The sequence below is a fragment of the Vanessa tameamea genome, chromosome 3 (assembly GCF_037043105.1).
Source record: "Vanessa tameamea isolate UH-Manoa-2023 chromosome 3, ilVanTame1 primary haplotype, whole genome shotgun sequence".
Taxonomy (NCBI): Eukaryota; Metazoa; Arthropoda; class Insecta; order Lepidoptera; family Nymphalidae; genus Vanessa; species Vanessa tameamea.
The window spans coordinates 3,957,136-3,982,281 of NC_087311.1; the positions used below are offsets into that span (position 1 = coordinate 3,957,136).

Below are 25,146 nucleotides of genomic sequence, written 5' to 3' on the forward strand. Positions count from 1 at the left end.
CGAAATTTGAAATATTTTTTTTTTATTTTAAGTTATTGCATTGCGCAAAGTTCTCAATTCGTCTGCCAAGTTAAGAGTTGTTTCAAGAAGTCCAAAAGTTAGTGAAAATTAAATTGCAAACATACAAATATAGATACCGTTCTAGCTAATGTAGAGACAAATATAACTCACCGTAATAGACATCGTCAAGTTCTTTGTATCGTTTGGCGTTAACACCAATCCTCCAACTGTATAAAAGCACCACCAGGATTGATATATTCTGTAACAAATTTACTTTACTGTATTATAAATTAATATTTAACTTATATTTAGAACTAAAATATGAACTATTCTAAAAAGTGTAACGCAATAATAAAATATGCTGTTATTATTTACATTTCAGTTTCTGCCATCTGAACGAATCGCACACAACTAATATAAATTAATTAAAAAAACGTATGAAAATATGTACATTGAATATTAAATAGTGATTCTGTAATAGCTTCGTACAAAAAGTTGGTAAAAAAATTTACCTCCGTTTCATTTCCCGGTTATCGAAAGAACTCTGATGCATTTCTTGTTATGCGTACAAACTAATCGGAAAGTGTTTTATTGGAAAACATTTTTTTTAGATTATAAAATATGTTTGAAATATGTACATGCATGTACTACTATGTAAAATATAATGATTATAATCATGATATATTTTTTTCAAAATTGCACGTTGTGTATAGATACATAATTGACGGATAGCATTTATTTATTTTTTATTATCTATTTGGTAAAATAAATTTTGCCAAAGCGATAATAATTTAAAAATCGCTCTCTAATTATTCTGTCATATAATTACACGCCGGAAAAAGATTAAAAAAAATTATATAATAGTTTGTGTATACTTTCGACGTCTGTTGTTTTATTGTAATATTATTACTATTTCAACTTGCAGATGTGTTTTACTTTTGCTATTTGTTGTTAAGTATTCGATCCTGCCTGTTCGCTGATTTGCGCTTCTCTCTAAATATTTTTATAATTATTTGTTTAACTTTGTTTATTTGTTTTGTATAAATTGTCGCCTGAGCTAAGACTGGGACGACGATCCTAAGATATGTTGCTTAATCGTTACAATCTACACAGCAAACTCATCTTGCAAAATGGTAACCGTTGCTGCAGGTATGTACTGAGTTATATACATAGCAGATATACACATATACGATGCACGGCATTATAATACATTTAAAACATTACGAACAATAAATACCTAACCAAATAATAAAAATATGTATATGCTTAGGACATTAAGATTTATCTTTAGATTAAATTAAGATTTATAATTAATAAGAATCAATTTATGACTTTGCGAGTGGGACAAAGTTCTATAGAGATTCGGACATTGTCCCTTAAATTATATGTATGTTATAAAGTTGAGGATTTATTTTTATAACCTTTTATTTAATTCTCTAGTAAAGTAGCCCTAACACAACAGAATACAGTATGGTGCACTACAGTTGCACACTCATAATCCGATGTAACACAACCAACTCATTAACTCCGCACTGCAGCCTGATAAGCTACCCACTGGAGTCTAGACCAATGAGGCAATTATCAATAATAATTGAAATTAATTATAATAACGACGTCCATAATTTAAGTAGCATTTATCTTAATAAACGACAATGACAACAATGACGTATTTGAATTGGTTACGAGCAAACAAAACTAGAAGGGTAAAGGATATATGGATGTCGTTAAATCTGAGGCGATATTTGCATAAGATTCGTACGGATATAATTATGCAGGTCGTATGCAAATATACTGAAATCACAAGACGTGCCGTGCGAGTTTATTTCACGTAGCGTTTTATACGAACACACATTTATAGTCAAAATATAGTAAAAACTTATGTCATTAATATATATATAATTCTTTTGAGTAGTTATTTTTTGAGCGTCGGACGGTATTGAGTCATATTTGGAGGTTTTTTTTTATGTGAATTAAATATATATATTGAAAAGTAGATTACTTTAGAAGATAAGCTGAAGTCAGTGATGAAATTTTGTGTAACATACTTGTTTGAATAATTTTGAGTAGGCACTAACAGTTCATTCAACGTTTGCCTGTCTGTCTTAGAAGTGTGTAAGGAAATTGTTACAAACACATAAGCACAGCTACAATCAAGCAGTGGATCCTTTAAGATTAAAAAAATAGGTATTAACATCGCCTAAGAGGATTGGATTAGGAAATTTAGTTTAAAAATTAACTAGTTATTTAAAAACACATTTTTAAGTTGTTGATGACGTAATTCGTACGAGCCAATCCGGGAGTAAAGACTACCTTACACACACCAACAGATATGTATGTAAGTACATAAGTACCTACATACATTTAATAAACTCCCTCCGTCGTATTCGGGTATAAATATTGATGTACACTAAAGGCGCCATTAGAATGTGGCGTCAGGATCTTATACAAATGAACATGAATAGCAAACACATTGTCCACACAGATTATGGTATAGTTTATAAGATGACATTCTCGTATTACGTAAGTGGGATTCAGTGTGGGTGGGATTATGTATTTTCTTGTATCTATATAGGTATTCGAGGAACTAAGGAAAATTGATATACTACTTTATGTAGAGGTAAGACTTCTGTTTGTTTATTATGAATATACGTTAAGAAAATCGAGAGATATCGAAATTCCCAATTATGATAGCTTATTGTTTGCGTATCGATAACGGATTATGATAATTATAGGATATATATATGTAACCGATTTAATATAAATAGTTCTCCGTTTATATGATCATGATATATATACTAGCGGCCCGGTACGTGCTTCGCTACGTGTAAAGTGATATAATACAAAAATGAGTTAGAACATCGATTCATTTCTTAAAAAAAAATATATTGTTCTAACAGATTTTTGTATTATTTCTAATGACAGCTCAAACATTTTTAAAATAAGAAATTGTGTTACATGCCAGTATTTAATGCTATGCTATGGGTTATTTGGAAATAATAAATTGAATTAAGACGTATTACCTCTTGAAACTGGTGGATGAGTGTACTCATTTTTAATTGATACTTACTTTTAATTTGACAGACAATTCCCCGTCTAAAAAATCTCCATTAACAAAATGACCCGCCATTTATTGAAATCATTTGTTATAATAAATGTCATAAATGAAGATCAATCGATTTTGTGCAAACTTCACATAAACCATCTACTAAATAGTCCGAACAAACCCTGAACATTTGGTTTGGATAGAGCCAGTTCTTGAGTTATAAAGTGACAACGAAAAATGACACTTATTTTTATATATATAAGAAATATATATATATATATATATATATGACGTAGAAAATAATAAATAATAGAAACCGATTAAAAAATTATGGTTGTTGTATTGTAAATATTGAAATGTAACTTTTAAGTTTTTAGTGGAAACTTACCGTACATTTATGTTAAATATTTTTTTCAAATGAACAATTTTGGGAAATATATCGCTGGACTGGATAATTTTGAAGACAAAACAAAAAACCGAAGTCCAAGGCACAACACAACATGTTGTAATTGCTTGGACACGATGGAAATTTGTCTCCGTTAAAATGAGTCCACTGATAATATCTAAAGCAAGTAACTTTACAACACTGCTACCGGTGCTGTAAAGTTATTTCATCGCGAAATACTCTATCCCAGCATACATGATCAAAAACGTTTTGAATTTATAGCGAATTGGAGCACTTCATGGACTTGTTTTATATTATGTACTAAACATTTTATGCGAATACAGTAAAGTTCAAAAAGGTAATAAATTTATATTGTTTTATGGATATATTTAATGATAAAAAGATACTTACATTTGAAACCGATGGTTGCTTTTTATTTTATTTAATCTTTGTGTCTATTTTTCAAACGTGTATATATATATATATATATATATGTAATAGTAAATGAAACGGGCAAATGGGACACCTGATGGTTAGTGGTCACCACCGCCCATAGAGACACTGTAAGAAATAATAATATTTTTTTACATTACACCAATGGGATAACATGTTATGTCCCTGTGTCTGTAGTTACACTGGCTCACTCACCCTTCAAACCGGAACACAACAATACTGTTTGGCAGTTGAATATCTGATGATTGGGTGATTATATGACAAAAGGAATGTATATTAATTTAAAAAACGATTACAAAACTAATTTTTTTTAAGATTTTAAACTAACATGGTTATTTTTATTACTAACAGTATTTGAAACGGGATATTTACCATGTTTTTTATTTTTATTTGGTGGAGCTCGATATTTCGACATTATCTACGAATGTCTTGTTCACGAGACTCTATAAACCTTCATAAGGCCAGGAATAATGAAATATTTAAAGTGGATGTGCAGCAAAAATACTGATAGATTTTGAAACAAATTAAAATTATCTAAACTCACAAAAATATTTTTTGTTTTAATCACTATCATACGATTATTCTTCTGCATTAATTAGGGGTCCGAGCTGCGCGTTTACGACATAACACGCTACGACAATCTCTCTGTCAGAATAACTCTGCCAACTGACAATAGACACTCGTCGAGGCTGGATCTTCAACTGTAGAAGTAGAAGTAAAGTGAAGCATTATCATCTGGCATCTCACTAGATATCCTAAATCCGAAGATAAACGAAGAAAACAGTACTAGAAGTTTCTTTTCGCGAAGGTGTTGAAAAACAAAAGTGTTGGAGAACGAAATAAAAATTAGCAACAATTTACAACCGAATATTACGATATTCGGTATCAAATAGTTGGAGGACAAGGTATACCTTGATATTACTATTTGATACGTACATCTTATTAGTCGTACTGGAATACAATAAACAATATTAAGGTCAAAATGGGTAGGTCAGACCACATCAAAGTACCCACTTTGCAAGTATGTATAAGTATCCAATACCAAAACCAAAACTCTTAATCATGTTTTTTAAGCTGTCATAGTATTTCTAATAATAATATGTTTTCCTTAGGTCTTGTATCTGAATTAAATTATAATGACAATAGTAGCAAGAAATAGCATGAAATAGCAAGAAAAACAAGAGAAAGTGTAATGGAACCGTTTGAGTTGATATGGACATATGAGGCGCAGAGAGGAGACACATGCAATTAAAAGAGTGGTGAGCATTAGCGCAGAGGGATGGAGACGAAGAGGATGACCTAAGAAGATATGGATGGAGTGTCTGAAGAAGAATATGATGAATGTGAATGATTAGATGACGAACAATAGACGATAATAAAAAAAAAAATATGATGCTCCGACCCTAAATACTTTTAACAAGGACAGGGAAAAAATATATTGAAGATTTTTTATATTCATATACAGAAATTTTAAATTTCCTGGTTTATAAAGTTTTAGTTTCATGTTTAAATATTTTTGTGTAGTTTGCATGTGCATAAACTTTCTGGAGTCAGTTTTAATTCCTTTTTTTTTAAATAAGTTTAAATTTTAACAAAGTAAAATTTTGGTCTCCTGTGGTAAGCAGATTTTTTTGTTAACTAATTAGATTTTTTTAAATGAACTTTGTTTCCAACAAAACTTTTGTTTCGTCCAAAGTAAGTAGGATTGTGGAAGTTTGACAGCAACTTATTTTTGTCAGTTGTTTTGTATTTAGTTATAAAATTTTCGGGGGTTATTTTAGCAAGAGACTTTTTCTGATTAATGCCGGTCTAGTACATACTATTTAACGAATAGCATAATACGATAATACATAATACTGAACACCTCAACAATAAACCTATGAATACCTTTACCGAAACTTTATTGATCGGCAGAGGCATTTCTGTAACAGCCTTGTTGGTCTCGTGGTAGATAGTAGCCTATACGATTACATATTACTAAGTCCTGGATTCAAATCTTAGGTCAGAAGAACATAAAAAGTAAGTTATTTCGGCTAAAAATTCTCAAAATTTGGAAGAACATATTATACATGATGGTAACTTTTACTTATAATAATTTTACTAAAAGTTCTAAATCGTAGAAAAATCGGTAAAAAAAAAAATATATTTCAAAAATGTTGACAATGTCAAGTACATTTTATTAGTTGTTACTTATTACGATAGAATCCAAATGTTATAAAACAAGTCCGATATAATTATTAAAACTCGAGTCTGAAAACAATATGAAAGACGACAAAGAGAATTTCGTTTAAAACGATGTTTATGAATTTGGATGAAATTTTTAAACCCATTTGAAAAGTCTTGTTCAAACTAATTTCAATTGAGACACAAGTCTAAAGATCAAAGGCTGGAGAGAACCGATCCAGTTTAATTTACAATTCGTATTGTAGCATTCGTGAAATGCGACGGAATGTTTTTATTTTCCATTTTTATGGTTCTGCAAAAAAAGAGATCTTTACATTTGGATTACTATTGCTAGACGGAATATTTTTTTGGTGGATTATGCTTAAATTACTGAGCGATTTTCATCAAGATATTTGATGGTAAAATAAATCTACTAATGTCCTGGGTTCAAACCGTGGAAAGTACCACTAAAACACCAGAATTTCTGTACGGGTTTTTTCAATATTACATTCAATTCAATTAAAAAAAATCAATTCAATTCAATATTATATGATTTGAATATTGAAATACTGCGCATGAACTTTTTTCGGTCATGTCGGAGAGAAAGACATCTAAACACAGATGTCGCCAGCGCAGGATCTCTGTTCAGATTAAGCACTGTTACCACTGAATCAGAAAGGAGATCGTATTATTTGTGAAGCCGTAATATAAATAGCCGTAAATAATATCCGAAATACACAAAACCTATCGATACTGTAATGTTTTTAAGGATAACAGTTAATAAGACGTATTAAAAATATATCATAGTAAAATGTTTGATAATAATAATAGTCCCATTTTCATTTACTTTTCGTAACAACGTTTGAGCATTGGACATACTCGTAGATATATTAACCGTGTACCTACGATGACTACCCTTGTAATACTACTACACTTAAACAGCTCATAAATATTTTAAATACATGCAAATATTTGGTTTTATTATCATATTCTATTGCGTTTATTTTATAGGCGATTTTGTTAATTTAGTATTTTTGAATCGTATTAATAAATTCAGTAAAGATTTTACTTAAAGTAATTTATTCAATACTTGGCTTTAATTTATATTTTATTATTTATTTTTTTGTCGATTACAATAAAAAAATAATATAAATTACTTTAACATTCCATGCAATGAATCTTAATGTAAATTGTTTCGACTGTGGCAACATAAATCGAGCGGTAATCCCCGTGGAGTACAAACAAGGATGGCCCTTAGGAAACGTAAATGTTGTCCAAACAACGTTATTTGTTAAACAAGTGTAGGTAAATTAACTTTCACAAAGGACATGAAGAAAATAACAAAACGAAAAAAAAAGGTATATTTGCGAAGCACGTTGTTAAACTGAGACATTTTTAATAAATATTAATCTGCAAGATTATTATTACGATTACGCTTGATTTTATCTTAATGTATGTAAAATCCTGATAAAACGCACGCACGCACACACGAGCACGCAATAGGTATAAGTTAATTTTGAATTATCTGAATATTATTATTCATATTATAATTTTAGCTTACTTTATTATTGATTTTTAAATTATGTCACTTTGAAACGGTCATCACTTATATCTCCTATTTTGTAATTCAAACTCAAACTTAAATTATTTTATTCAATATTACACATACATACCTAGTTATTTCGATTTTGTTTTACCATTGTTGTAAAGTATCTGTCAATGTTATTATTCCTTCCCTTTTGAGTGTGCTGGAAGAAATTTCTTCATCAGCATGTCTTTTGTACTAAATTCCCTTTGGTATGTCTTGAATTATTTTTTGTTGTTGACTTATAAATTTTATTTTATTTCCCTAACACAACTTTCTACCTCAAATATTGGAAGAGAGTTTCTTGCTGATTGTTCTCGATAGAATGTACATTCCGAAGCGATGGTAGATTTACATATAATACAATTCAGTAGAATGATGATTCATAAGTGCTTGTTGCCTACTTGAATAAAGTATATTTTGATTTTTATATTTATTATTTTTCTATACGTATAATAAAGTGTAAAATAAAATAAGAATTCAATTCGTTACTTCTCGTGATATATTGGAAAACAATTTACGATGATACGCTATTTTGAGCCGTGTATCATTTAAATATTATAATTTTTAGTTTCAATGTCGTATATCACCTTTTAATTTCGCAATCACTTTCTAAGCTGAATTTCGAGTTTGTTCATACAAAACATATGAATTATGTTTGTTTTATTTGTTTGATGTTTTATTATGTTATCAAATCTGTTTATAAGTAATACAAGTGATTATATAACTAGTTAATTTATTCCGAATAATAAATAATAGCTAAAGCAATGTTGATTTTGGCAATGTTTTGTCTAAAATTATTATTTTGTTTTCGGGACGTTCAGAAATGGCCAAAAGAAGCCTCGGGTAAATAAGCTGTCAAGATGTATTCGAGATCAAATTTATCAACAATTATGATATCATTTTCTAAATATTAAATATTTTATCTTATTTGATACCAAAAATAAATACTAGCTGCCCATCCCGACTTCATTAGGATTTTATTCCGTCCTATGCTCATTTAACGAACGAAGTAGAATAATAAGAAAAAATCGCTAATCGATCTCTTTGCCCGCACTGAGCTAATACGTCGTACAGGCACATCCTGCAACGCGTTCCCTATACTAATATCATAAATGGGAAAATAACTCTGTCTGTCTATTGTTCTTTCACGGTCAAATCACTAAACCGAATAAAACGCAAGCAAAGCCGCGGCTGACAACTAGTTTTAAATATTTCTTGAACAACTGGTTAGAATTGAGAGTGTAAAAACCAAATTGATCTAGAAAAAACTTTTAAAATTAAAATGTTTTCATAGGTTACTCAATTATTTATAAGAGGTAGGTATTCTTGGTATAAGGTAATATAAGTTATCGCTACCTTATCTTTAGACATTTTTGAGACCTACAAGTATCTCATACCAAGTTTTAGTTTTTGTGTATCTGTTATAGTTTTGTCATGGACTAACAATTTTCTCGCTGACCGCTTTGGCATGGTTTCGGAAGAAATATTCAAGATACAATTACTTGGTGGTAGGACTTTCTGCAAGCCCACCTGGACAAACCCCCACCCGTCTACCATATATTCTACCGCCAAGTAGTACCTGGTTGTTGTATTCCGGTTTGAAGGGTGAATGAGCGAGTGTAAATACAGACACAGGGGACTAAACATCCCAATTCCCAAGGTTGGTGGTGCGTTGGCGATGTCAGGAGTGGTTAAAATTTCTTACGGGACCAATGTCTATGAGCAGTGTCGATCACTTACCATCAGGTGGTCCAGTTGCCCGTCCGCTTACTTACGCTATAAAAAATATTATTATACAGGGTTATTGGTAATTCGACGTATTCCCGTAAGGAGGTGATAGGGGTGACTATTTGCGATACCCCCATATGCATGATGCAAAAGTGAAACATTTTTGAGTTGTCACGTTTTTTAGATTTTTTCAATATAAGTCAAAATTGCAACTTCAAAAATTTATTAAAAAAAAGTTTCAATTAAAATCTACTTTTTTCTTCTGATTTATAAACACGATTAAACACTATATTTTTCAATATTTAAACAATAATTACCGGTCCAAATTTAAAAATCCGAGACGGAAATCGATATTATTTCAATATTGTTTTAATTTTTCCCTCAAATATGCCTGAAAAACAAAAAAAAATTTATGAAACTTGTTCTGCAGATTATTTTAAAAACATAATCGTTTCGAACCCAAAATCGGGATGATAAAAAGTTGTCTGGTTTTTCTGACGAAAAAATCCATTAACAGCCCTACCTCTGGAAATATGATGTGTATATGCTCCCGTACTTCCTGAACTCTTTCCGGTTGTGTCGGATTTTCTATCTCATCGGATTCTGAGAATGATCAAATAGAAAGTGCACCTGTGTTTGTGCACCCATTTGTGCACTACAATATGTCCTGCATAGTTGGCTGATCTTTAATTTGGCATCCGTGACGAAATAATCACCAAATACAATGTTGACATTATCAAGCTTAAAAGCAAAGCATTGAATCATTTCCGTTATAAATTAACAAGCGCTTAATTCTACTCCACTTTGTCCATTCGCTTTATATCTTTGTCTGCTTTCCTCGAAATCTGCATTTACTAATCTTTCGATGGAGACAAATATAGAGATTAAGGCAGGATTTTTTATTCGTAGATTATCCGATTTGCATTTTAGAAAAGGTTTTTAAAATTTTAAATTCGATTTTTTACTTTTTTTTCAGCGTTTTTTAAGCGTCACCGTTTCCGTTGAGCTGGATATGTGTGCTGCTAAAATAGTAAGTTCACGTTCAGTGTGGTATTACAGAGTTTTTACTTTTGCTTTGTGAAATAGGATTTACCTTATTATATGAATGTAAGAAGTTTAGTTGACCCTCTGCTAGGCTTATGCCTCGTCTCCCTTTGAGGAGATTTCAATGGTTCTTGTCTGGGTTTGAACCCGTAATCATCAATTTAGTTTGTTTTCTAAGCTCTGGATCATATCGATTTCTTATGTATCATATTACATATCATCTTATATTTATAGAGCAGGTAATTGAAATACAACTCACATATCATAGATTAAAAGGATAATGGGCAGATGATATATAAAGTCACAACACTCTTTCCTTAATTACTGACAGTATGTGATCAAAGGCTCAAAACTATAAATAAAACAACAAACACAATTCACACATTGATCTATTCTATTGTGTTTGTGTAATCAATTAAACAACCGTTAATTCCAACAAAATGAGTTAAGTAGTAAATGATAAGACAGAAATCATATTATGAAATAGTGAAAGAGTCGTAATATTTAAAAAAAATAATAAATTAAAACCCAGACGATACTTAATTGATTTTGACACGTGATAATAATAACGATAAGACTTCATTTGTTAACGAGATAAAATGACGCAAGAGTCCTCGAAAAAACTAGCAACAAGTGCTCGAAAGTGGTTCAGTTGTTGTAAACTATTTCAATAAATGGGATACGAAGATAAATTTAATTATTCGCCTAATATTATTTCACCAACATCACACAGAAATGAATAGATATAAAGGAAATTGATCAGTGCGGTTGAGATTGCAGAATAAATTAAATTTCCAATAACGACACCAAAAAGGGCTTCTTAAAAATGATAGAATTTAAAAATGAGCCAGGGAAAAGATTTTCTATAATGGCCAGTATGGAACTTAATAAGTCAAGCAAAAGAGTTCTTCGTAAATTATATGAACAGGAATAGGGTATAGATTCAACTATAGCAAAGGCCTCACCAGTAAATATAAATGTTTCAGGGAGCAATTAAATTTTAGCAAAATTTTTATGTAGAAACCCATACAACGACTATTCGAGGAATTTTTTTGTTTAATGGAAATGTAACAGCTTATTTAACCGTTTTTCTCAGGTTATTTTTATATGTATATTATCGCGAATATCTCGACCGGTTTTCCTGTTTAAATACGAATGTAATAAAAAAACGGGTACTCCAGTTATCACCAATATAGTATAAAATAATATAATTATCTACTTTGTGGCAGGGCCTTGTGCAAGCCCGTCTGGGTAGGTATCACCCATTCATCAGATATTCTACCATCAAACAGCAAGACTTTGTATTGTTGTATTCCAGTTTAAAGGGTGAGTGAGCCAGTGTAACTACAGGCACAAGGGATATATCATCTTAGCTCCCAAGGTGGGTGATGCATTGTTGCAACATTACATGTTAGGAATGGTTATTATTTGAGATCATCATCATCGGATTATATAAACTCTTTGTAACCAAGTATATTATAACGGGTAAATTATAAATTAATATTTGTTATTTCATTAATATTTTGTGCTCAATAAAATAGCTTTGTTCTCAATTGCAATATATAACTTTAAAATTGAAGCTTTTTCAAAACTAATTGTGAATAAATATATATAAACTTGTAATCAAGTTAAATTGCGTTGAGAGTCAGTTGAAAACAAACACAGTTGTAAAATGTTGTTTGGTTAAAAAACAATACATTATACAATATAATGTTTGTTGCCTTAAACATCTCATCGATGTATGCAAGGAAGGGCTACAAACTTTGGTCATGAATTCGGTGGCATGTGACATAATTATCAAGTTTATATGATTTGTAGATCGTTTGTTTCAACCCGTTAAATGTACAACCAATTTTATTCAAATAGTTCAATTACGAAATCAATTAAATATAAGCAGAAGATTACCAATTCTAATGTAAAATCACACGCAAAAATTCGCCACTAAAATTGGGAATTAAAGAGGTATAGATGGTAAGAGCCAGTAGTGTCGCTGGCTCATCACCCTTCAAACCGAAACACAACAAAAACAAGTATTGCTGTTTGGCAGTAGAATCTATAATGAGTGAGCGAGATCTATCCAGATGGGCTTACATAAAACCGGATGGGCGACTAGGTGTAATAGTACCAAAAAGTAACAACTGCTGCAGTCATGTAAACGATTCAGATCCAGTAATTATTAAGCAACATTAATAAAATTTGAACCCCTAACTTACAATTAAAATTAAAAGTTACATTCCACTTAGCCATCTCAGCTCTCAGCTACAATGTAAGGAAAGTTTAATGTAGACACATCGCTTTACGTAACGAGTTTTGGTGGCGAAGTTTGAAAAACTGAACGATCTCCCGGCTACATGTCTTCCGATTTTCATTCCTCGTTTTATTACCCTCTCAAGATTGTAGAATTACGGTCCTCATGTGTATACCGTGATACGATACTACGATTCTATTTGAATATTATACGACGGTAATCGAAAAAGTTGCCTTCGTTATTAATATTTTCGACTGTTTTATTTGTATTAATGTAGCGTGTCGCTCGCTTTGTTTAGATCTGTGGTTTTTGTAATATAAATATACAAACATTGTGATGGCTGTATAATAATAATCTTTAAGGACAATTAAAAAAAAAAAAACGTTTTGTATGTTGTAAATGTTTCACTGTTGCGTTTTCTCCTCTGAGTAGAAGGTTAGGCTCAGGAGTCGATTTACAAACGTAAATTAAATAAATATAAACTCGTGTTAGTTGCCCGGATTTTATTCACGATTCATTCCATCTTTAGTTTGTCTTTGGGTCTGCATAGAATATCATACAAAGAACTGTGAGGATCTTTGTGTTATAATAAAACAGAATATATTGATTTGGTATTCCAAAGCTTTTTGAAAATTAGTAATATTCGAATCTGAACGTTTCATTACCCAGATTTGTTACGATTGAACTTTTAGTACTAAAGGACTTAGCACTTTTTTAACGTTGCTATTTAAATAAATATAAAAAGTGTTAATAGCTTAACATTGTACGGGCTGGATAGCGATGTGAATGTCACCACGTGCAATCTTGACCTCTACCGTGGGGTGAGAACGACTATACAAGATTTACGCTTTTCTGGAGAAAATACCTGAATTCTTTGAAATTACTAACATAATTTTATGACCGATTTCTAGAATCGTCATCTCCTTTCAATAAGTTTACTCAAAAAGCGTAAACATTATTCCATATGAGTAGACTTCTTATACTTATGCGAATGGCATGTTTTTTTTTTAGTGTTTCTTTTTTTAATTTAATGTTTTTTTATGGTTTTGGTGAACATTAGACAATCTTAGTCGCATTGTAATGACCACGGTAACGTTTCGATGGGGGGTGTACGGCGACTGTATCTAATGTCACGTCTAATGAAAAACCAGCCTAGCAATACTGAATAAAAAAAATAAAAAAACTGTTACTTTTTCATGCCACTTTTAAGTCTCTAGTAAAAATAACACGAACGAATTTCATTTTTCTGTTGATAAGAATAAATTTGTATAAAGATTAAATTGAATTTTACTTAACTGACACAAAAGCGTACCTATTGTTATTATAGTGATCATAAAGTCATTCGTGTCATATATAAAAGTAGCGACTTTACACGTAGTTATATATTATACATAATTAGACTGGGAATTTAAACAATCTTTTACGTATACAGATAGAGTAAATGTCCCGTTTCGGATATGTTAACCTCAGTTTTGGATAGTTGAACTTTATATATCATAATATATTTCTTTCGTGTTTAAAGTGCACTTAGGAATTGTGAGTCAAATATTGTAACCGAATTTCAAATCAGTTCCGTCCGATTGAGTAGAAATTTTGCAAGCCGTTTGTTATCTATTCAAAATATTCACCAAAAGCTTAGTTCTGAAAGCTTTATTGTATAATATTTACGACTAAATTTTAGTTTTATTCACTCCAAACTTTATGCCCCGAGCTTGAGTTGGTTTGCATTTACAAAACACACACACACACACACGGATTAATTTTAACCTGTGTGTGCAAAATGTCTGTCCAGCAAATATACTGTTATTTATTATTAATAAATACTAGTTACTAATAAATGAAAATGTATTTCGAATTAGCCGATGATAATACGTAATATATATTATAATTAAAGCCATTTTGAATGTGTGGTTACGTTAATATAGGCCTAATATATATGTTAGAATATCATAACAGTAAATTTTAGCATCGTATTTAATTTATAGAGCTTAGATTCGTTTATAGAAATAAGATCAAAAGGAAGTGGCGTGAAATAAAGTGAATTCATAATTCTACAACGCGGTTTTTGATTTCCGTAGGTCGTCGACCTATCAATTGGCACAAAGCATTTTCAAAGGCAAATAAATGTGTTTTATTTAAATTGAGAATTTATATTATGAAATTATAAATGTGGTCCTTGGACCTTAACTTTTGTTGTTATCGATTTGTGATTTTAGAAAACGTAGTGGTGGACGGGAAAATGGGCTACCTGCATTGCCAATGCGCCACTTACCTTGGAAATTAATTTGTTATGTCCTTTGGACCCATAGTTACACTGGCTAACTCACTCTTTAAATCGGAATACAACAATATTAAGTATTGCTGTTTGGTGGTAGAATATCTGATGAGTGGGTGTACAAGCCCTTCTGAGTAGGTAACACCTACTCTGAAGGGCTTGTACAAAGTACTACCACCATATAATAATTTTGTTTTTGTAACTGTTTGTTAACAGATATTACTTTTATTTCTATATACAAATAGGCCAAGACTGTTTGATAGCTTGGTCATCTTACTGAATAGATTTTTCCTGAATTTAAATTATTTTTCTATTCCAAGTAAGTACATATCATAGGAGGTAAAATGGTAAACTTACTAATGTGTACAGGGCACTCGCGTAGGCTGCGTGCTTCACGTGCAAAGTTCTGCAGCAAGACAGCGTCGTATCTTGCTCGTGGGCTGACCACGCTTTCATCTGTCGAAAAGATTTATCATTAATGTACATTTATGGAGCTCTCATGGTGCGGTTAAAACACGTTAATCTTACCCGAAGATTGCAGATTTCCCTAAACCCTAAATTTTTGAGCGTTTATATTGTCTTTTCGGTGGCACAGAAAAATACGCAGAATAAGGAAAAATATGTCGTATGAAAACCATATGTGCCTCCAGCGATCCTCATAATTGTCGCATTTTACTTTCATATTTTTTTATCAAATGGGGAGTTTTCAATTTTATTATAAACTCTTGCACTGCAAGAATAATTATTATACCTCTACCATAAATGTACGTTACCCATAAATTCTGAGACGTTATGTCCTTCATGTCTGTAATAACACTTGATTACCCTTTACCGGAATACCGCAAAATATGTGTTAATATTTTGCGGTAGAATAACTAATGGTATCTACCTAGACGTATTTCCACAAAGTTCTTCCATCGGTTAGTGTTATTAAAACACATAAAAACAGCATTTGTATTCGTCGTGTATAGTTCTCAATTTATGCCAATTAGGCAGACTTCAAGAGCCAGTCGTGACAAAACTCTTGATCGAGTGTTTCCATTCGACAAAGTCTTTGTGTTTTCTTAACTATAAATTAACATTTAATAATCAACAGATGATAAACTACTTCATTATTTTTTTCAAGGCTTTGCTTTTATGCTTTGAAGAACGTTATCGAGGCCAGTAATTTTAAATGAAAATATTCGTCATCTTAGTTTTGTATTATTAATCAACTTTAATCAATTTATGGTTTAAAGTATTTTTAAAAGTCATATTCTAATGTAGCCCTTTATATTTTGTTAAAATATCAATTACAATTTATATCTGATCTATATTAATAAATGAAATATGTTTAGAACTTGTTTCGGAGATATTAGTTGTCGTTATTCAATTATTCTATGTTAATTCATTTCTCAATAACATATCACCTCCACTTTGAGAAATATTAAAAGTCATAAAAAATCAGACAACTAATTAATACAGAATTTACGTTATAATTCAGCCATAAAACAGTAACACTATAAAAAAAAACAGATGTTCTTAATTTAAAAGTTTTCAAGAAACCACCCGTATTAAATTATAAATACATCTTAAAGGACAGTGATATGATGACTTAAAAATAATATCTACAAATGTTTCTATATTTAAAAAATAAGTTTAATTTATAAATTGCTAAATAATTATTTAGCAATTTATAAACAATTATTTTTTTATAATATTCTGGTTAATCATAATAAATAATTCAATTCAAACTTGATTTAAATATTTAAACATGCATGGGAAATAATATACGAATCGACTACATCAAATTTATCATAACATTTTATCAACCATTCATATCATATCATATACGAACTTACTGATTTTGCATGAAATATAAAGTTTATAAATTACCTTTGATTCAATGATGAAGCTGCAAAAATATCTGAATCACATTGCATAGTATTGTTACTAGTTCTTTTTATCGTAATTATTTGCGAGTTTGGGGCGACAGGACGTGGACTCACCACCGCGGTCGCGTACTGACTGAATATGGAAAGTCTTTCATGAGGCAGCGATATAAATACGAGTAATACGTTGACTTTAGGAATCGTTTTAACGAACTTTTATCGTAAAACTTTTAACAATTGGTTGAATATCTAGTTTTTTATGAAGATTCAAACTGTTCCAACGTTATATGGAAATAAGTAATTATATATAAGTGATATTATTCGTATTTATTATCCTCTCCATTAAATAAATTATAATAAAGGCTTTGTAAAATTTTGATTTGATTAAGTATATTATTTTTACTAGCTTTTATTTTACTTGCAATGTATGTACGGGTGAAATCTTGCAACTCAATTTAGAAGAATCTTTAACTGATCAGTCTGAAATTTTGTATTCATGTTCCGTTTTAGATGACAATGTGTGACGTCATTCCAAATCCAACATGGCCGTATACGGCATACCCATACTGGTATACCCAAGATGGCGGACCAATTATTTTTAATTCATTCCTACAATATGGGTATCAAATAAAAGGGCTTGCTAAGAATAGCTCGAAAAATAATGTGACATCACTCTTAATACAATATGGCGGACTTCTATAGCTTAAATTCTATATTTAAAGTAGATATCTTTAACCGATTGACCTGAAATTTTGTATACACGTTCAACTTGGATGACAATGCATGGTTAAACGTGTGACGTCATTCTAAATCCTGCATGGCAAAACAAACAAGACGGCGGATTTTTTTAAAATTTATTTCTAAAATATTAGTTTCAAATGAAAGGACTGTAAACCAATATGGCGGAGTAAGTTTTTACAGCTTGTCTATAATATGTGTATCAAATGAAAGGATTTACTGAGAATACGAATGCGAGTTTATTTACAAAAAGTTATAAAAAAATTAAAAGAAAAACCTTTTTAAAAATAAGCTTTTACTGAAATGCGATTATTTTAATTTTCAGTGCATTTAAGTAAAAACATTTTTTTAAAAATATTTTCTACTTTCAATTTATTAAATTTAATATTTACCAGTGATTTTTCCTTTAAATTTGGCCGAAAATCAATTCACGATCGATTCTAAATTCGAATCATTGCAAATCTAGTGTCTTATGATAGGTAGGCTTATAATGTACCATCATACATTTTTTAATAATTATATTGCGCAAAAGCTGTTACCATTAAAATAGATAAAAAAATCACCAGTCATGACTACACTGCTGTCGAGAATATTCTTAGGGCCTTATTATGTTTCGCATTTTCCTATTCAAGGTCAAACCTGTATCCCGCGTTACCGACGATACGAAACCTGATAAAAATAATATTTACCGAACCACTTAGTGTCGGCAAACTTCGAGGAGCTTCTGAACAATCTTGTTAAGGTAAATGTAAATACGGTCGCATGAACTCGCTTACGTTTTACTATACTTTGATATCATTGTAACTTAACTTTTTGGTTATTTTTTTTTTTTTCGTTTATAAATATCATTAATTTAATGACCTTATGCTGGGATAAGGCAACTTTGTCATTTGTGAAGAAGATTAGGAGCTGATTCCTACACGCTGCTCTAATACGCATTGGTACACGTTTGATAGATTTTCATCCCAGACATGCGAGTTTCTTTACGATGTTTCCCTTTGCAGTTGAGATCAAGAATAATTATTATAAACACCAATTAATCCAAAATCATCTGTTCTAATCACTGAAACATTTCAGCGCCTTTTTTATAAAGAATAAGTATCCATTTATTTACAAACAAACCATAACATTTGTTGTTACGTATCTGGTATAATTCCTTAAAGTGAGCCAAGGTTGTCTCAGATAAGGCCGCGAATTTTAAGCCAGCTTTTGCTGAGTTTTTCTTTTACGATTCTGTGCTACAAATAGCTATGTATATGTGTACGTGTTTATTTTGAAAAGCATCAAAAGTGTTTGGACGTTTTTAGCGATGTTGAAGCCTTTGGTGCCATCCCTTGTCATCGTCGTACTCACTTCTTACCAAACTTCAACATTCATGAGAAAATAACTATAATAGAATTGTCTTGGAATTAGATATCAGACTTCTTGTAAAACTTGTTGACCTCCAGGCGGGATGTATTGTATACACATGTCAATTACATATGTATATAATATTTAACTGACATGAATTTGTGTTTTTAAATGTTGAAAAAGAGTAACTACTGAGTTTCTTGCCAGTCCTTCTCGGTATAATCTGCATTCTGAACCAGTGGTAGCTTCACTTAATACGGTAGCCTTCTTGAATAAAGTATATTTTGTACTTATTATTTTTTATTAGCTTAACGAAAAGGTAAGATGAACACAAAGATATAAATAAAATAACGCGGGTAAAAATTTTAAACTTTATTTTGATTCCTTAATTTAGAATTTTGTCTAATTATATAGTTAATGCAAGGAATAATTATTTATAATACATAGAGATCAAAGATCGAATGTCACCGTAACCATATCACAGGCATATTTTGAAAATATTTTGTAAGCTTAAATGGTGACCACAAATCTGTGGATAAATTCAGGACATTTACGATTTTAAGTGACGCATATCACTCACCTAATTGGTATAATTATGAAGGTGATCAAATTGATACAGTAGTGGGTTTTAAATTGTTGTCGATATTAATTATTGCTTCAACAATGAACAGATGAAATATATGTACCTACAGTCTTTCGTAATATTTACGCTGATTTTTTATTCATGTTTAATTAAAACGAAAAAAAAAATGTTTTATTCGATAGCTTCATCTTAATTCCTTATCATCTTGACCTGGCTCTGGTTCATATCAATAGTATATAGCACGTAACACGTTATTGTAAAATCCAGTCTCGCTGAAATACATTCTCGTATAATATTGTTTTTGTGTGTGTTTTGTGAATATTTTACTTTGTTAAATCTGCAAATATTTTCGAATATCATGCATAAATATTCAATTGTAATCCTATGTTTCTTTGCTTTAATTGCAATAAACGAGTCTATGCCCATTCCTAGGTAAGCGTGTTTCTTATTACTCTTGGTTATGCGTCTGCTCACATGGTTTTTGTTTTAGTTTTAACTTATTAAATAATTACATATTTATAAATAAAAAATTGAGATTGTTATAAAATTTTGCCATACCTTTACGCAGTAATTTTATCAGAGCAAATTGCGTGACATGATTACGACATCATGAATCTGTCTTGCTTTTTTCTAGTACCAAGTAGATAGAATGGCTGACGACTAAATGACTACTATTTTGCCCAAAGACCTAGTTAATAAATAAAAAAAGCGTTTCTTATTGTCAATTCGCTGAATATCACGGAACTTAAAATATCATCAAAAACTAGCTACCTAAAATTGAAAAAAAATTGTGTTCGTGAGATATTTTTTCTGATTGGGTCTCAATCGTGGGAAATTAAATAGCTTAATTAAAGCTTAAATTAATTATTAATTTTACTTATATCTACTTACTTTTTTAATCCATTTAATTTATTTTTTAGAGTAAAATCTTACCAAGTTCGTGATTATACAGATCAGAAAGATAATGAAAGACAAATATCCGAACTGAGAGATAGTGAAAACAGTCCTAGGAGAGTAAAAACTAAAAAAGTGGCTGCGACTTGTGTGAATTGTAAATTAACCATAACTGGAAACGGCGTCAAGAACCATAATATAGTACAAATTAATTACTCAAATGAATGAATGCCTTTAGTTCCAGCAACATCAAATCAGCAATGAAACAGTATTGAAATGTAACGACTACAATAAAACAAAATGTAAATATACATCATTCAAGTAAGCTCTTACCAGCGCAATCGATTCTATTAAATGTAAACCTCATATCAATAGATGGCGTCACTTGACCATTCAATTCATTCATTCAAAGTCAATGAACCATTTCGGGTACACAGAATTTTCATCACAATCGGACAAATGCAACGAATTGGATATGGAAGGATTTATAATAATAAAATATTTTACGAAATATTTAAGTAATTTGATTTCGCTAATGTGTCTTTTCATATATTTTTCGTTTTTTTTCCATTTTAGTTTTAATTAATTTGAAATTGCCGTGCGTACTTACGGGTGTTACATTTATAAATAAAATATATATTAGTTATATATATTTTATATATTAGTTATGTATAATCATGTTGTTATATAAATTTAGTTAATTTTAAATAAAAATTAAACCTTTTTAATGAAATTAAATGAAAAAAAAAACAAAAATAATTGTGTTCCTATTTTGAATCCGAGATAAAGGATTATTTGTGTCTGTTTCATTCAGTTACAAGTATTTACTTCATATTGAGTGACGTTGATGTTTGCCGCTCCGCTCCTCAGGATCGTAGTAGGTAAGGAGCTACATAAAGCGATACAGCCTCAACAATCGGAGTATCTAATACAAGAATTATTTACGTAGGACTGGTATTCCATAAGATGAGTGCGAACAATCATTTAACTCCCCAGCTTTGTAATAAAATCTATTATAAATGTAAGTTCCTTGTTTATATATAATATACATATTCGCAATAATCTCAGAAACGATTGACTGATATTCATTTTGTTTTAGCCACTATGTTTATCTAATCATAAAAAGTCGAAAACAGCAGGAACTCCATTCCCATGGGAATTTGAGTTGTCATGGAGTTCTACAGGAATCGATTAAGTTGGAGATTTATGGGAGATATTCCTACTGCCTTTGATCCTTTATTTACATGAACTGTAATTATTTGATTAATTGTGTTTATCGGTAATTACTTTAACAGTTTAAAAAGTACATATATGTAAATGCTACTTTACTCATTGGACAGTATATTAATTAAGTAAGGTTTAATTATTATTCACTCACTTGAAAGCAACGATAGATTATGCCAATTGAACAATATTTATTTTTTGTCTGTATTAAGCCTTTTAGGTTATTAGAATATAAAATAAAACATAAAATAACTAAATTGTTTTTTTTAAAAATACTTTTAATTTCAACTATTGTTAAATAATATTTCTTAATAAATACACTATTAATATAATATTTTATCACTGTTATGGATAAGAAATGACATCACTTAACCACAGAACGAATAGTGACCTCATTGAAGTTTTTGTATCCGTTGCCTATAATGTTAACTGTGCAGTTCATACACTTTTCAAAATACGTGTATTCTTCAATTTCGCTTTCTTCTTCTTCGCTTTTGTAATCAGCCCAGTACTGTCTGAGAAATAAAATTTTAATATAAACACTTTCAAGTTCATTATATAGATACGGATACTTGGTGCTACCACTTGCACAAAGCACTACTGCTTTGGTTTGAGGGGCGAGTGAGCCACTGTAATTGCAAGCATGTGGCGCATTAGTGCTATCTAAGAAATGGTTAATATTTTTTGCAGCAGTGTATATAGACTGTGGTGACCACTTACCGAGGCCCGTTTGCCCGTCCGCCTATCTATTACATAAAAAAGAAAAGGCTTCAATAATTTGAAGTTATACATAAATGATTAAAAAAATCAGTTTTTTAAGTAATATTATGCGATGAAAATAAATTATAGGGAAATAATAATCAGATAACAATATTGCTTAGTAGTCAAAAAAAGGTAGATGGAGCCCTCCGATCGTAATAGAGATGCAACAAAGGTGAATACGTAATAGTAACGTCACATGAATTATTAACTTTAGTGACGTATTATAAATAGTATAATGTTACAAGGTAATCTGAAGCAATAACAGCATTTAAAAATCACACATATTGTGTAATAACTTTAGATAATGTTGATGATGACGATTATTTCTCAAATAGTACAATTAACAATGTTGAAAAATTAAATGGACAATATAAAAGGTGAACTATAAATTTACCATTTCTCTTTACCTGTGTCGGTTATGCGGCACCGCTTTATTTATAGTAAACATTACAAATAAACAAAAAACAAAAACTAGAGTTTTATTCATTATTTATCAAATATACTAAAATCACTATTTGAATAAATGTATTAAGTGAATACTCTTGTTGATTACGACTGTGAATTATTTTTAACGATTGGCTTATTTTATACATGAATGTCTTGAACCGGAGAGAGGTCATTAGATAAACAATTCGCACCATTTTTTTTTTCTTACCCAAAGATAATTCCAATAAAACAAACGTTAATAATAAAATATTAATTATATCATTTTCGATTTAATTGATTCAATGTTGTTTTTTTTTAATATTCTCTCAACCGTGTCAACCACTGTATTGTCTATTCGAATTGAAGAAGGAATAATGCATTCAATTTACGTATTCAATGCGATTTGCTAATAGCTCATCAGTGCTATTCACTAAACCCAGTTACTGATAAATACATCTTTATTTAAAATACAGAGATGTAACATCTAACTTTTATTCATTTTAATTTTATTTATTTAATTGCTTATTTACATTAAGTCCTTAAATATATACAAATATGAATTAAAAATAGTTACTCTACTAAACTTGACTGCGTGGAATGGTTGTAAGAATGCTCGCAGCATTTCCCCGTTGAATCGCAATATTGCGATCCTCTGGGCAAAAAACGAACCACCATCCTTCCTGTCACCAGTGGAGGAAAAAGGCGAGGTGTTATATTTTTAATGAAGCTTTTTGCACTACTACTCCAAGGACCAAGTGTTTCAACAGCAAATTAATTTTACAACAATAAGTAAATTAGTAATTTTATTTCTAAATTTCCGATATCAAAACCTTAATAAATATCCTATATCGTTATTCAAGAGATTTCGAGCAATGATGTCGCGTCAATGCAATGTCAAAGTTGTTTATTTGTCTTTATTACTCTTGTAGTTGGAAAAGAAATAGATTGGCAATCGTTAGGACGATGCTCTGAAAAAAATGGTGTCTATATTTATGTATATTTCATTGCACATAATGTAACGAAGTGATTCCGTCAGACTCATAAAAAAATTGTATGAGAAAAAACGTGAAAGGACTTATCTCTTGAAGCGATTACTCACAGAATACCTTTGGTGAAACAAGTTTAGTAAAAAATCGTGTAAAAGTTATATTACAAAATAAAAAATATTTTAACATATACATGTATATATGTTATACCGCGAAACATAAAATTTATGTATAATCATTATAAAGAGGTAAAGTTTATTTTTGGATCCGGGTGGGTAATCTTCAAAGTTACTCATCCGATTTAACAAAATCTTTCACCACCATTTGGAATAAACCTTCAGGGACATAGGCTATAAATTATCCCGTTAAATATAAAGGTTTTTCGGGAACACTATTTTTGGAACGGAATTCGACAAGAAAACGTCCAAGCGTTTCTCACGAAGGCTGTCTTAATGGCAAGAGATCTATGAAAGCTTTATACATTGAAATTGAGTTTAATCTGTTGAGGTTCATTCATTTTCGTAACATAGTACCTAATGTTAAAATTTTGACATAATAAATTTGTGTATTTGTTATCGTCCGGTAAATTTTGTATAGATAAAATTTACTTATACGTAACATTTTTTGGACGAGTAATTATTTATGATCGCTTTCTATTTAGATGCAATGTCTGTTGTTATATATATTTATTTTTGTTTCAAACAACTTAATTTAAAAATACGTAATGTGACGAATGTAATGAAAAAGTACTTGTCTTTTGTTTGTGGTAAATGTCAATGTCCTCTTTTATGGAATGTATAATTTTTTTATTACAACGTATAAGTGTTTTTTATCTATTTCTGCTGTTGTAATTCGTAAACGATCATAACAAATCGCGCTTTAAATTATAAAGTAAACAGATAAGTTTTTATAAATATTTTTTTAGTACTACAAATTCTATTATATCTTAGTTTATAGTTTCGGGGTTGAAATGTACATAGTAAGTTAATATTTATATTATTTGAGATGCTGTAGTCAGAAAAAAATGATACTCCTATAGGTTTTGAAGAGAAAGGTGACCAAAACAATACAACATATACGCAAAAACTTTGCAAGGGGAATATTTCCAAAATATTTACAAAAAAATATCGATTGTATATAACTATATATTATAGGTAACTCACTGAAAACAATATTAAGTATTATCCTTATCGAAATATATAATACATTAAAATGATTTTAAAAGTTTTATGTTGATATAAATTGTGGCTTTGATACTTCATCAGTCGAACCGGCAGTTTTATTGTAAAAAGCATTAGCTAAGTGAGGGCGAATAAATCAGTTGGTGAATGTTTCTATCTCACTAGTTAAATAAACCAAGGGATAATTGTTTTAGCCGTACGAAT

At 30.3% G+C, this 25,146-nt stretch overlaps 3 protein-coding genes across 3 annotated transcripts in view; all 3 read right to left on the reverse strand.

The window, feature by feature from the left end:
• Positions 1–16,934, reverse strand: part of LOC113397174 (uncharacterized) — a 43,504-nt gene extending 26,570 nt beyond the window's left edge. The window contains exons 1-3 of the mRNA XM_026635402.2: positions 16,803–16,934; positions 15,285–15,383; positions 172–259 (exon numbers count right to left, since the gene is read on the reverse strand). Coding sequence (XP_026491187.1) covers positions 172–259; positions 15,285–15,383 — 187 coding nt within the window. The 5' untranslated portion in view covers positions 16,803–16,934. The remainder of the gene's footprint in view (positions 1–171; positions 260–15,284; positions 15,384–16,802) is intronic.
• LOC113397339 (dehydrodolichyl diphosphate synthase complex subunit DHDDS) overlaps positions 1–25,146 on the reverse strand; it is a 412,132-nt gene that overhangs the window by 165,258 nt on the left and 221,728 nt on the right. The gene's annotated exons all lie outside the window — the stretch shown is intronic.
• Positions 1–25,146, reverse strand: part of LOC113397343 (mitochondrial import inner membrane translocase subunit Tim8) — a 312,742-nt gene that overhangs the window by 160,270 nt on the left and 127,326 nt on the right. The window lies entirely within an intron of this gene.